Source organism: Haliotis cracherodii, unplaced genomic scaffold, assembly GCF_022045235.1.
Source record: "Haliotis cracherodii isolate W230 unplaced genomic scaffold, xgHalCrac1.p SCAF_6, whole genome shotgun sequence".
Classification (NCBI taxonomy): domain Eukaryota; kingdom Metazoa; phylum Mollusca; class Gastropoda; order Lepetellida; family Haliotidae; genus Haliotis; species Haliotis cracherodii.
This window is the reverse complement of record NW_027266319.1, coordinates 66,031,450-66,045,919: the sequence shown is the minus strand read 5'-3', so window position 1 is coordinate 66,045,919 and position 14,470 is coordinate 66,031,450. Positions and strand designations below refer to the sequence as shown.

The window sequence follows — 14,470 nt, the reverse complement described above, 5'->3', positions numbered from 1 at the left end:
TTTGGACAAAGATGGGATACACATTTAGTAACATGAGTAATGGTCTCCCCACACTAGACGTCCTGAAGTCATTGCCAGAGAAAGTGGTTTGATATGGATTAGAACGGAACAGAATGGAATGGAATGGAACGGAACGGAACGGTACGTTACTGAACCGAACCGAACTCAACCGAAACGAAACGAAATGGACTGGACCGGACCGAAACATGATACATAACATGATACAGGGACTAGATAGATACAGAAATGTATGTAGCCTGGTTTGAAAGCTAAGGATGAATCAAGTAATATGATGGTATGGAATTGTTGGCTGGTTGATGATGGTGTGTGTTTGTGTTCCAGACCTGAGGGACAACCTGGTACAGGCGCTGGCCTGCTTCACCTGCTACCCCCCCGCACCCTGCAGGTGCTGGAGGCTCTACCATGGGAAAGGTGTGTGTCTGTCTTCCTGTATTATCTTGGTTGTGTGTGTGTGTGTGTGTGTGGGGGGGGGGGGGGGGGGGGGGGGGGGGGGTAGCCTAGTGGTTAAAGTTGTTAAATTTCCCACATGGGCAAAATTTGTAAAGCCCATTTCTGGTGTCTCCCGCTGTGATATTGCTGAAATATTGTAAAAGTGGCGTAAAACCATATTCACTCACTCACTATACTATCTGGGGCACATAGGGACCAGTAAACTGCCCATTTGTGTCCCTTAGGCATGCCTGAAAGTTATTTTTTGCTAATTATGTTTCTTGGTTTGTCAGCACCATTCTCGGCTTTGGGCTTTCTTCACACATCAAGCTGACATGCTGATACTGAACTTTGATACTTTTTTAAGTAGTGTTAATCCAAACTCACTCATGTGTTGTATACCAGTTACAGTGTTCTCTACAGGCGTAGCATGAAGGAGTTAATTCATCAATTCAAAATCTCATCTTGTGAAATATTAGATTGGTGTAGGTTGTGTTGACCACATCTTCCCGGGGCAAGAGAGTTAACTTTAAAAGTCAATTTACCACCCTTGCCTAACTAGGCTGGAATTACTAGTGGCTATAACGAGTTAAGTCCCTTCCAAGCCTCTGCTATGGACCAATCCGATTCCACCCCTCGTATCACTTGCATTTGCTTCAAACAAAATGGCGGCGCCCAGTCAAGACGATCTGATCAATAATCAAGATCTATATTGTGATAAAATGGGTCTTACATCACGAAGTGCATCAAATCACTTGAGCACCTTGATTAAAAACATGAAAAGATCTGCTGACAACGAGTTGGCGGTGCACATGCTTTGCAAATCCTGCAATCGACCGAAATCTGCATTACAGTTTACGAACTGGACTTCAATTTCGTTGCGAGATTTTGTTTGGACTTTGCATAAACTTGTTAGTCCAGCCAACTCCATAATACCAGCCTAGTTTGGCAAGGGTGGAAACTGGACTTTTATATTCAGTTAACTCTCTTGCCTCGGGAAGATGTGTTGACCTTGAAGACCTGTAAGTTTAAGGGAAAAGAATAATGAAACATTTCTTGTGTCTCAAGATATAAAACAGTATATTCTGCTTCCAGATATCCAAGGAATATCTGCCTGGCACATGTTTTACAGCTAATATAGACATGATGCCATCCCTAACCAATTATTTAGAGAACCATCTTTTGCCTTCCTAATGACTTAATAACAAACTGGTAAATGTCTTACTAAGAAAGTGTTATCCAAATATAACAGTTGTTACATTTGACCACTTTCTAAATGGCATTGTGTGTTCATAGCCTTTCAGCCATGGGAGCAGTGCCAATTTACACTTGTCAGAGGGGTACACAAAGTACGTGATCTAGACTACGAGTTGTCAGACTTTCATTGGAAAGTCGAGGCCTCGTTGGCTGAGTGGGTTAGATCGCTGTCTTTGTGTGCTGGCGATTAGGTGCCTCACTCTGGCAGTGTGGGTTCGAATCCCGGATGGGACTTAACCCAGAAAAGTACTAGAATCTGAACTTTACAAAGAAAGTGTTATCCCAAATGTAACATTTGTTAAATTATGTCTTTGTTTTGTTCTTTAGGAAGGCATCTGTTATCAAGTCACTTATAGCACCTTATGAGAACAGATCCTGGGCACACACAAACTGGATCTTGGTCAGATTGTGGAAGGTTAGACGCTTCGCTTCAATCATTTGTTTCTATGTTTCTTAGCTGAGGTTAAAAGAAAATGTCACCATGAAGATTTTCCTGTTATATGTGTGTAAGTAATGTGTCATTAAAGCCACTACTGATGATGAAAGTGCAAGCAGTGTAGTGGTAGTTGAGGTATATGTTTGCTATAGTGAGGTTTAATTAGTTCTAATGTTTTTATCTCACATGATGCATGGTGACAATTTGTTTAAACTTTCATCTCATCTTCTCTTTCCAGGGTTGTGGATTTGCATTTCGATATCGCTTCTTGCCAAATTTGGTGCCTTCTAAGGTCCAACCCACAGAGTTCAGCTTTGTCAGTCTTCAGAGTGAGTACTGTGTGATTATATGTAAAACTTAGTAAAACCATATTGGTACAGATAAAAAAAATGATATCTATTACAATTTAATAACTCTCATTGTTTAAAAAATTATGTCAGAATGATGCTGAAACATTGTGATCGATAGCAGTTGTGAACTTGTAAAACGAACCTATGCTTGTAGAGCCATTCCCCTAGTACGTGTGTCAGTCTATACTTGTGTCCTTGTAGAGCCGTGCCCCTCGTATGTGTATCAGTCTGTACTTGTGCCCTTGTAGAGCTGTGCCCCTCGTACGTGTATCAGTCTATACCTGTGTCCTTGTAGAGCCGTGCCCCTCGTACGTGTATCAGTCTGTACTTGTGTCCTTGTAGAGCCGTGCCCCTCGTATGTGTATCAGTCTGTACTTGTGTCCTTGTAGAGCCGTGCCCCTCGTACGTGTATCAGTCTCTACTTGTTTCCTTGTAGAGCCGTGCCCCTCGTACGTGTATCAGTCTGTACTTGTGTCCTTGTAGAGCCGTGCCCCTCGTATGTGTATCAGTCTATACTTGTGTCCTTGTAGAGCCGTGCCCCTCGTACGTGTATCAGTCTGTACTTGTGTCCAGGTAGAGCCGTGCCCCTCGTACGTGTATCAGTCTGTACTTGTGCCCTTGTAGAGCCGTGCCCCTCGTACGTGTATCAGTCTGTACTTGTGTCCTTGTAGAGCCGTGCCCCTCGTATGTGTATCAGTCTATACTTGTGTCCTTGTAGAGCCGTGCCCCTCGTACGTGTATCAGTCTGTACTTGTGTCCAGGTAGAGCCGTGCCCCTCGTACGTGTATCAGTCTGTACTTGTGCCCTTGTAGAGCCGTGCCCCTCGTACGTGTATCAGTCTGTACTTGTGCCCTTGTAGAGCCGTGCCCCTCGTACGTGTATCAGTCTATACTTGTGCCCTTGTAGAGCCGTGCCCCTCGTACGTGTATCAGTCTATACCTGTGTCCTTGTAGAGCCGTGCCCCTCGTACGTGTATCAGTCTCTACTTGTTTCCTTGTAGAGCCGTGCCCCTCGTACGTGTATCAGTCTCTACTTGTTTCCTTGTAGAGCCGTGCCCCTCGTATGTGTATCAGTCTGTACTTGTGTCCTTGTAGAGCCGTGCCCCTCGTACATGTGTCAGTCTATACTTGTGTCCTTGTAGAGCCGTGCCCCTCGTACGTGTATCAGTCTCTACTTGTGTCCTTGTAGAGCCGTGCCCCTCGTACATGTGTCAGTCTATACTTGTGTCCTTGTAGAGCCGTGCCCCTCGTACGTGTATCAGTCTATACTTGTGTCCTTGTAGAGCCGTGCCCCTCATACATGTGTCAGTCTATACTTGTAGAGCCGTGTCCTCGTACGTGTATCAATCTCTACTTGTGTCCTTGTAGAGCCGTGCCCCTCGTACGTGTATCAGTCCATCCTGGCCAAGATACTGCTGGATGAGGAGGCCATGTCCACCCGGTTCCTGGACACTCTGATGAACCAACTGAACTGGTCCTTCTCCGAGTTCGTGGGCATCATGCAGGAGGTGAGACTGTCACTGATACATATTCTGGCCAATGGAATTCGTCATCTAAGTGAACTACTGATTATACATTACAACTTTGGATAAGCGTAAAATTGTATGTTTCTGTTTGCTTTCTGTATGTTTTGGGTTTGATATTGGTAATTAATTAATTCATTAGTCACAATATTAGTACCTTCTGATTTTTTTTCTCAGATTAACCAGTTGGTATCACACACAGAACACATGTTCCTTGAAGGGCGGCAGCTGAAGATCTGTGCTGCGTGTTTCGAGATCTCCGTGTGTCTACTCAGGGTTCTGGAGATGGTGGTGTCCATAGCTTCGCAGCTGTTTACAGACTGGTCACGGCCTTCTGCTGAACTCTTCCTCAAGAGAATCATGCAGGTAACCATAGGCTTAGTGACACACAGAGCTAAAGTACTCACGGAAATGAAAAAAAACTGTTTTTCTCAATTTAAAAATCGACACAAAGTGTTACATAGCTGTAAATACGAAATACCAAAACAACTCGAAAATTACTAGTCTGGATTTGCTAGTTTGATCTCAGTGAACAATACAAAATGTACTTTACAGGAGGTAATTTGTCGGCACTTTCAACTTTCAAAAATAAAACTAAGTCCAAATTGACATAGCAGAAACAGACTATAGGCATTATGCACCTGTTCTCACCTGTCGTCAAGGTGTCATAGGTCACCTTGATCTACTTACACCTGGTTATGCCCTGTTTCACAATAGTCTGTTTTATTCACATTTATACACACTTTTACGTGTAAAAGGGCATAAAAACATTTGATACGCTGTATTTGTGCCACGGCCCAATTAGTACTAATTTAGTTGTTTGAATATTTACATATTTTATATTTTAACTGCATTTATTTAAGATCTGAGGTCGAAAAAACAGTTTTATTTTCATTTCTGTGAGTACTTTAGTCTCTTCCCCTGTGGTAGGGTGTAGGTCATGGCCTTCTGCCGAACTCTTCCTCAAGAGAATCATGCAGGTAAGCATAGGCTTAGTGACACACAGAGCTAGTCTCTTCCCTTGTGGTAAGGTGTAGGTCACGGCCTTCTGCCAAACTCTTCCTCAAGAGCATCATGCAGGTAACCATAGGCTTAGTGACACACAGATCTAGTCTCATACTTTGTGGTAACATGTAGGTCTGCGTCTGTTCTTGGATGATTTGATGTCTTCAAGTTTCTCAACAGTGTGCTGGGTGGTCGGGTTGCCTAGTGGTTAAAGCGTTCGCTTGTCTCGCTGAAGACCCGCGTTCGAGTCCTGACATGGGCACAATGTGTGAAGCCCATTTCTGGTGTCCCCCATCATGATATTTCTGGAATATTGCTGGAATATACACTCACTCACTCACTCACTCAACAGTGTGTCAAAGTTAGCATGAGTATCAAGGTGTCTTTGTCTTCATCATGATGTTAAAAGGTAAAGATTTACTGAATCCCAAGTTTCAAATACTCATCAAGAATCATCAAGAACACCGGAACCCCCAGGTTAGGGCTTTGTTCCATAGTAACTGTCACACCCACAAGTGACACAGTGTCAATCATCAGATATCTGAAAGAGCTAATCACTTTAAATATGTCATGTGCATTGCCATATCTGGGCACCATGCCAGAATGTGATCTTGGCATTGTGTCCTGTATCATGGCCGACTGTCAGTGTTGCATCAAACAATTTTAATGATGTTCCTTTTGTCACTTTGTTGCATTAGCCCTATGAACAATATCTTCTACATGTTGCAAGCATCTTACAAACTAGATAGGGAGCAAGGATAGCTAAGTGGTCTAAGGATGTGCAAAGTTGCTTCCCTAACCATGCAAGGATCTGCCGATCATTGGTTTGTATCCTAGATTCACCCTGCTTCTGATCCTTGGTCTGTAACACCTGAACTGACTGAAATACTGGCTGCAACCTGGTGCCATGTTAAATAGTAATTCACTCACTTAAAGCCAACTTTACCCTTTTTTTAAAATGGATATCTAGCTTTGAGATATTTATTCATGTTATTTTACCTCTCTAGTTACTAAGTCAGGTGATGAGCAGAATCACATCCAAGAATGGTGCTTTTGAAAAGCTGGTGTCACTACCCCTGCCAGGTAAGTTGACCAAACACACTCTTAGTAAATTTGAAAAAAGTGCCAATAAGGCTTAAAAAAATAAAAGAATTGGTTCTCAGGCAATGGTTTTTGAAAATATAGTGCGGGCGGGTTGTGTCTTTTTTGGTTTTTGGTTTTTGGTTGTGCAAATAAGTATGTGACCAAATAAACAGTTGTGTAACCAAACAAACAGTTGTGTACAATCAAACCTTCAGAAAGGGCCTCCCTACATAAATGTATTCCTTGATGAGTAAAATACTGAAAACCATATTTGACTAGCATTGGAATATTTATGGAATATTTTTGTTTTTTCTAAAAATGGAAATAAAAACAAAACATGATGATGCGGGTGGTGCCTGAGAACCAAGACTATTATTTTTTAGCCTTGTTTATGCAAACTGAGCATCATGGTCTATGCCCAGTGATATGTAATATTCCTCCCCAGATGTTAAAACACAGCCTCAGGATTGAGGTAAATGTTGATGATTAGCATGGTAACGTCTTTAAGTGGCATTTCAGCGTTAGAAATTGGCACTAGTCCTATAGTCCTTGCCAAACTGCCCAATGGTAAAGGTATCATAAGGACTAGAAGAAATTGGCCATTTTTAAGGGTTTTGCTATATGTTATCATTATAAGGACTAGTGGAAGAAAACTTAGTTTCTAACCCTGCATTTAGTGACTTGTATGATGAACAGGGGAGATAACTCTATGGATAATTAGTCTACTTATCTATGCACAACTTCTTCACAATTTTGTATATCACTTGCTTGATAATGATGTAATATCTACACCGAAACGTCACATTCATTGTAATAAAGAAGTTGTATATCCATAGCACTATGTCCCTTGTTAAATAAGCATGGTGTTGATACTGTGACTGACTTGTTTGTTGATGTGTTGTCGTCCTGCTTGGTCAGGTCTGGACAGTGTGACCTACTTCCCGGTGCTCACAGTGGCTGTAGGCATCCTCATCAAACTGCTGATTGACACACAAGGAGAGAGGTATGTGCGTCATGTGTAGGGTTGTGTAGTGGCCACAACATTGTCGTGCTATATAAGTGAGTGAGTGAGTATGGTTTTACGCCGCTTTTAGCAATATTCTAGCAATATCACGGCGGGGGACACCAGAAATGGGCTTCACACTTTGTACCCACGTCGGGAAACGAACCAAGGTCTTCAGCGTGATGAGCGAACGTTTTAACCACTAGGCTACCTGACCGCCCCGTGTGCTATATAAAGCGATATAGGTATCTGTATTGTGATTGATTTATTATATACTTAAGCGTAAGTGAAAGTGAAATTTTCATTGCAGTGAACATAACACTTGATATTTCACTGCAGTGAACATAACACTATGACGGAACTATTGTCATACAACAGTTACCTTCCAGCAAACTGTTGACTTTCTATTTTGGTTCCACACTGATAAGGCAAAATAATGACAAATGGTCATATTCGGCGTTAATATTGCTTCTTGCAATTTGTTATTCTCTTGATTATATTTCATTATCAACTGTATGTTTCTCATTAAACTCATCAGTTGAGACTGTTCGTTTCGCAAAGCGCCATTTTTGTTACTTGACTAGTATGTATTCTTTCGCTTCCAATCAGCGTTCTCGTAGGTTTTAAGAACATTTTTTGTTGAAGTTGATTTTGTATATCATCATATCCAAATGTATGATAAAGAATTTTAGTGACCCTTTTGTTAATATCTTTTAAGAATTCGCACACATGAAACTACTTCTTACGTCACATTTACAAATGTAAGGTAGGGAGAATTTACGTTTCAAGGTTTTACATTTGTAAAGAAAGAAATTAATTTTCCGGTAGACAACTACACAAAAAGTATATAATATATCAGATATTCCATGTGTCGAGTAAAATATCATATTTCTCTCATCGAGTGACAGGAGAAAGGAGATATTTTCATGAGTGGCTTATGGAATATCCTCTATATAATTGGAGCTAGAGTGTTTGATAGTGGGTGACACTGATTGCACATGCAGAGCCCTTTTTCTATATACTTCAGTGTATATTAGCCTGTATGGTCAGTCGGCGCCATCTTGTAGCTCTTGACACAGGGTAGATAACAGTTTTGAAGGGGAACATCATTTGTGAATGAGTGTCTGTGTAAATGTGCAAAACAATACAAATATGATATTAATAATGATGAAACTTGTTATATTTTTTGACCACCTCCGTGGTCTAGTGGAAGAACGTCCGCCCGGAGAGCGGAAGGTCCGTGGTTCGATACCCCACCGCGTCATATCAAAAGATATTGTTGTTACCCTGTCTGGCGCTCGGCATTAAGGGGCTAAAACAAGGACTGGTCGGCTCGGAGTCAGTATACTGTGTCTGAGTAGGGTATTCAAGTTGAAACTGTGGCATGGTATCTCAGTGTGCTAGCTGGACTAGTACAAGCAGCCACACACACACACACACACACACGTGCATGCACGTCACTTTATAAGTGCAATAATCTTGGATGTTAAACCAAATTTAACCTCACCTGTTAAATTTTTTTTACCAAATATACACAAAAATAATTTTGCAATATGTGTCGTTTGAAAAGCAGTTTGCTGGTATGCTGGTATACCGGTAGTGTAAAGCAGTCCAATTCATATGTGATGTTTAGAAATGCTGTTACTGAGTAAGTCTGCAATATAAATCTCCATGTCAAATGTTGATTTGTTTGCTGGCTGTGACAACATTAATAATCACTATTGGACCAGATCAGCCTATGATTGATAGTATGAGCAACATCCCATGTTGCTGATGTACAGTGACACACAATCATCCAAGTTCACCATCGGATGCATTCACTCCCCTGTCACAGCAGCATAGATTGCTCAGGACCTGTGATGACACGGAATCCCATGTGCATACCTGTAAACTGAGATGCACATGGTGTTTATGACCCCTGTGGATAAGAAAGGGGGGTTGGTGTGAAGATGAGTGACCATTACCTTCATCATCAACTCTGCATGATAGTGACAATGACACATTAGTGGATAAAGTTGCAAGTTGGAAGAAATAAAAAATTCAAACTTTCTAATCAAGATCTGTTAAAATTGTTTTGCGATACCAAGTATTCAAATACGAATATACAATTGTTCCCCCAAATATATTGCTTTCTGCATGTAGGCTTGTACCCTGATGGTGTGGATGGTTGCTCATGTCATCGACCACTGGCTGCCTGGCCGGCTAAACCTTTCAGATTAGAGTATGTGGGCCTCATGTAAATTGCCCAAGACACTGAATTAGGCAGTCCAAGACCATTAGATTCAGATGGATCCACCTTTAAGTGTGTACTTGTATGCTGTAGGCAAGAGAAGGCAACACGAGCCCTGCTGCTGGATGCGGGATTCAAGATGTCCACGCTCGACTTTGTTCTTGGGGAGATTCCTCCTGAGAAGGGCAAGAAAGGGAAAAAGTTCTCTCTGAAGACATGTAAGTTAGCCTGTGAAGCTCAGATGTGTTTCTAGATTGGTTGATAAACTGTTGTGGGAAATATATTAAACATGTTTATCTTCAACAATTCAGTGTCATCGAGGTTTGTAACATGTTTCTGAAAGACTATAGGTGGAACTTTATATCTCCTGCCCCTCAAAGTTGGCGGGGGATATAGAAACGGGCTCTGTCCGTCACGTTTCATTTCCGGAGCATAACTCATAAACCGTTCAACATTTTTTCATCAAACTTTGCAGGTCTGTCAGGTACATGCTGAACTGGTGCCTTTTGCTATTTAGAAATTTTAGACATTTTTATTTTTTACGTTTCCATGGCAACAAGATGGACTTGGGTTCTGTCAGGGTAGGGTTCGTTTCCGGAGCATAACACATAAACCGTTCAATATTTTTTCATCAAACTTTGCAGGTCTGTCAGGTACATGCTGAACTGGTGCCTTTTGCTATTTAGAAATTTTAAACATTTTTATTTTTTATGTTTCCATGGCAACAAGATGGACTTGGGTTCTGTGAGGGTAGGGTTCATTTCCGGAGCATAACTCATAAACCGTTCAATATGTTTTCATCAAACTTTGCAGGTCTGTCAGGGACATGCTGAACTGGTGCCTTTTGCTATTTAGAAATTTTAGAAATTTTTATTTTTTTACGTTTCCATGGCAACAAGATGGACTTAGGTTCCAAACTCTTCTTTTTTTTACAATTCTATGACAAGTTCCACCTCGGGTTAAAAAGGTTAGGGTTTGTTTAGATTTAATTATGTCATAAATTCTGCAACAGGGGCGGGGGATATAGCTACGTAGAGGCAAACTCTTGTTGATTTTCCGGCAGCAACATGAATGGTGTGCTATACATTGCAGATGAGGAAGTAAGTAAGGAAGAGCTTGAAAACATAGAAAGTCTGCGAGTCTACCTCAAGCACAAGGAGAACTCTCTGGAGTCACAGTCTCAGGTAGGTAAACCATTCATGCAGCGGTCTGGGACTTAAGCTGCTAGTCCCTAGTAAATTCTGTTTTTAAGCTTAGCCAATACCAGTCCATATACATGACCAACCATGGTTGGTTGGTTGGTTGGTTGGTTGTTTAACGCCGCACTCAACAATATTCCAGCTATATGACGGCGGTCTGTAAATAATCGAGTCTGGACCAGACAATCCAGTGATTGATATCATGATCATCAATCCACGCAATTGGGATCGATGACATGCATCAACCAAGTCAGCGAGTCTGACCAACCGATCCTGTTGGTCGCCTTTCACGACAAGCAAAGTCGCCTTTCACGGCAAGCATGGGTTGCTGAAGACCTATTCTACCCCGGATCTTCACGGGTTTGTCCAACCATGCGATGAGGGACCTTATGGGTGAAAAATCACATTTTGGCATCTTATGATTTAAAACTACAGGATCCTAGGACCACAAAAAGATAAATCATAACCTTCAGTTCATATTTATTACATAGATACATGACATCAAACATTTGGACTCATTTTTTGCAAAGTCCCATTTTCAGACACGTAACTGTTTATTTAGATTGCAGATTTTAGATATAAAGTTTGATTAATTGAAAGTAGACATGTATGCTGAAATGTTTTGAAATAATGTTTTTATTATATTATGAACTAAGGAGAGAAAGATAAGATATTTATGTACAGTCTGCACATATGGCATTTTATTCAGAAGTAAATTGATGTCTTTATGACTTCAAAGCACAATTGTTTCCTGGCAGCCACAAGGTCTCTTTTCTCCCGGTGGGTCACATGTATTAAAGCCATGTTTAGGCTAGTGGACTCAAAAGGGTTTGGCAAAGACTGATCCAGCATAGCATATGGAAGTCTAGAGCCTGAAGCAAATCTATTTTGACTGACAGTTTTATAGTCAAGATTGTGTTACAGTTATAATTACAATATGTGAAATTATAAACATGTAACACTGTTTAACTTATATTCATCAGTTTTGCATTGATTAATGGTTCAATAGCAGAACGTGTCTTTCATGTATTGAATGTTTTCATATTTACATTTACACGTAACTCTGTGTCCATCTGATTGTGTTATCTACTTAACCCCACCCAGGTGAAAGTGAGAGACGAAGACCTGTGTACGATATGCTATGCAAGTCCTCGGTCGGCTACGTTCATCCCCTGTGGTCATCAGTCCTGCAGGTAGGCAGCCATGGCGTCATGGATATTTCCGTCAAAGTATCAGGACCCACTGGCACCATGTGATCTCAGTGATAATTGTTAGGCTGTTGTTAAAGTATGGGGTTTTACACTAGCCCTGGTCTGTACAAGAAGGTTTTATTGATTGTTGGTTTTGAGTATATGTTTTGAAAGAGACTCAGCTCTGGAGCCTTGTGAAGTAAGTGTTTGGATGGCAAATAATTTTATCATCCAAAAAATGGCTCCAACAGGAGATATCCCTTGGGTGACATTGAGCGATATCTACATTGTAGATATCGCTGCAATGAAATTGCATCACAATGCTTTCCAGACCATTGTGACGTCATTGGTTACCATGACGTCACAATCAAATGACATCTCTAATGGCTCGGCTACTGAAGTTGTTAGCAGTACTTTTTACACTTAAGACACTGCTTATTACTGTCTACAAACTGAGAAAGTTCAACGAATGAGGTTGGATGATAAATAAAATCTCACCTTCGTGTCTTTTGATATCAAATATATCAACACTCGTTGAGGCTTGCCGAGGAGTTCTTCCACTTTTATCAACTCGTGTTGATATATTTGATATCAAAAGACACTCAGGTGAGATTCTCTATCTCTTTACTATATTATTCTTGTTATTATTTGTTTCACTTTTATCTATACCCAGCGGGCGCCAGGTTAGAATAGGTGCTTAACACTCTGCTGACTGTCATGAGGCATGGAGTGTGGATTAAACAACAAACATTGTGTAACTCCTTACATTATAAGAATGTTCATCACCTGTGATATAACCTACTGACTCTCTCCTTACATTACAAGATGTTCATCACCTGTGATATAGCCTGCTGACTCACTCCTTAGATAACAATATGTCAATCACCTGTGATATAACCTACTGACTCACTCCTTACATTACAAGATGTTCATCACCTGTGATATAACCTACTGACTCACTCCTTACATTATAAGATGTTCATCACCTGTGATATAACCTACTGACTCACACCTTACATTACAAGATGTTCATCACCTGTGATATAGCCTACTGACTCACTCCTTACATTACAAGATGTTCATCACTGTGATTTTACCTACAGACTCACTCCTTACATTTCAAGATGTCAATCATCTGTGATATAGCCTGCTGACTCACTCCTTACATAACAAGATGTCAATCATCTGTGATATAACCTACTGACTCACTCCTTACATTTCAAGATGTTCATCACTGTGATTTTACCTACAGACTCACTCCTTACATTTCAAGATGTTCATCTCTGTGATATAACCTACTGACTCACTCATTTCAAGATTTTCATCCACTGTGATATAACCTACTGACTCACTCCTTACATTACAAGATGTTCATCCACTGTGATATAACCTACTGACTGTCCTTACATTACTAGATGTTCATCCACTGTGATATAACCTACTGACTCACTCCTTACATTACAAGATGTTCATCCACTGTGATATAACCTACTGACTCTCCTTACATTACAAGATGTTCATCCACTGTGATATAACCTACTGACTCACGCCTTACATTTCAAGATGTTCATCCACTGTGATATAACCTACTGACTCTCCTTACATTACAAGATGTTCATCCTCTGTGATATAACCTAATGACTCACTCCTTACATTACAAGATGTTCATCCACTGTGATATAACCTACTGACTCACTCCTTACATTACAAGATGTTCATCACCTCTGATATAACCTACTGACTCACACCTTACATTATAAGATGTTCATCCACTGTGAAATAACCTACTGACTCACTCCTTACATTACAAGATGTTCATCCACTGTGATATAACCTACTGACTCACACCTTACATTACAAGATGTTCATCCACTGTGGGGGCAGTCGGGTAGCCTAGTGGTTAAAGCGTTCGCTCGTCATGCCGAAAACCCGGTTTCGATTCCCGACATGGGTACAATGTGTGAAGCCCATTTCTGGTGTCCCCCGCCGTGATATTGCTGGAATATTGCTAAAAGCGGCGTAAAACCATACTCACTCACTCATCCACTGTGATATAACCTACTGACTCACTCCTTACATTACAAGATGTTCATCCACTGTGATATAACCTACTGACTCACACCTTACATTACAAGTTGTTCATCCACTGTGGGGGCAGTCGGGTAGCCTAGTGGTTAAAGCGTTCGCTCGTCATGCCGAAAACCCGGTTTCGATTCCCGACATGGGTACAATGTGTGAAGCCCATTTCTGGTGTCCCCCGCCGTGATATTGCTGGAATATTGCTAAAAGCGGCGTAAAACCATACTCACTCACTCATCCACTGTGATATAACCTACTGACTCACTCCTTACATTACAAGATGTTCATCCACTGTGATATAACCTACTGATTCTCCTTACATTACAAGATGTTCATCACCTGTGATATAAACTACTGACTCACTCCTTACATAACAAGATCGTCATCCACTGTGATATAACCTACTGACTCACTCCTTACATAACAAGATGTTCATCCACTGTGATATAACCCACTGACTCACTCCTTACATAACAAGATGTTCATCCACTGTGATATAACCCACTGACTCACTCCTTACATAACAAGATGGTCATCCACTGTGATAAAACCTACTGACTCACTCCTTACATTACAAGATGTTCATCCACTGTGATATAACCTACTGACTCACTCCTTACATAACAAGATGTTCATCCACTGTGATATAACCTACTGACTCACTCC

At 41.0% G+C, this 14,470-nt stretch overlaps 1 protein-coding gene across 1 annotated transcript in view; it reads left to right on the top strand.

The window, feature by feature from the left end:
• LOC139445122 (E3 ubiquitin-protein ligase RNF123-like) overlaps positions 1 to 14,470 on the top strand; it is a 53,961-nt gene that overhangs the window by 34,307 nt on the left and 5,184 nt on the right. Inside the window, 11 exon segments of the mRNA XM_071226222.1 lie at positions 343 to 389; positions 392 to 432; positions 2,035 to 2,122; positions 2,382 to 2,472; positions 3,861 to 4,000; positions 4,193 to 4,381; positions 6,028 to 6,103; positions 7,022 to 7,106; positions 9,430 to 9,554; positions 10,429 to 10,520; positions 11,640 to 11,728. Coding sequence (XP_071082323.1) covers positions 343 to 389; positions 392 to 432; positions 2,035 to 2,122; positions 2,382 to 2,472; positions 3,861 to 4,000; positions 4,193 to 4,381; positions 6,028 to 6,103; positions 7,022 to 7,106; positions 9,430 to 9,554; positions 10,429 to 10,520; positions 11,640 to 11,728 — 1,063 coding nt within the window.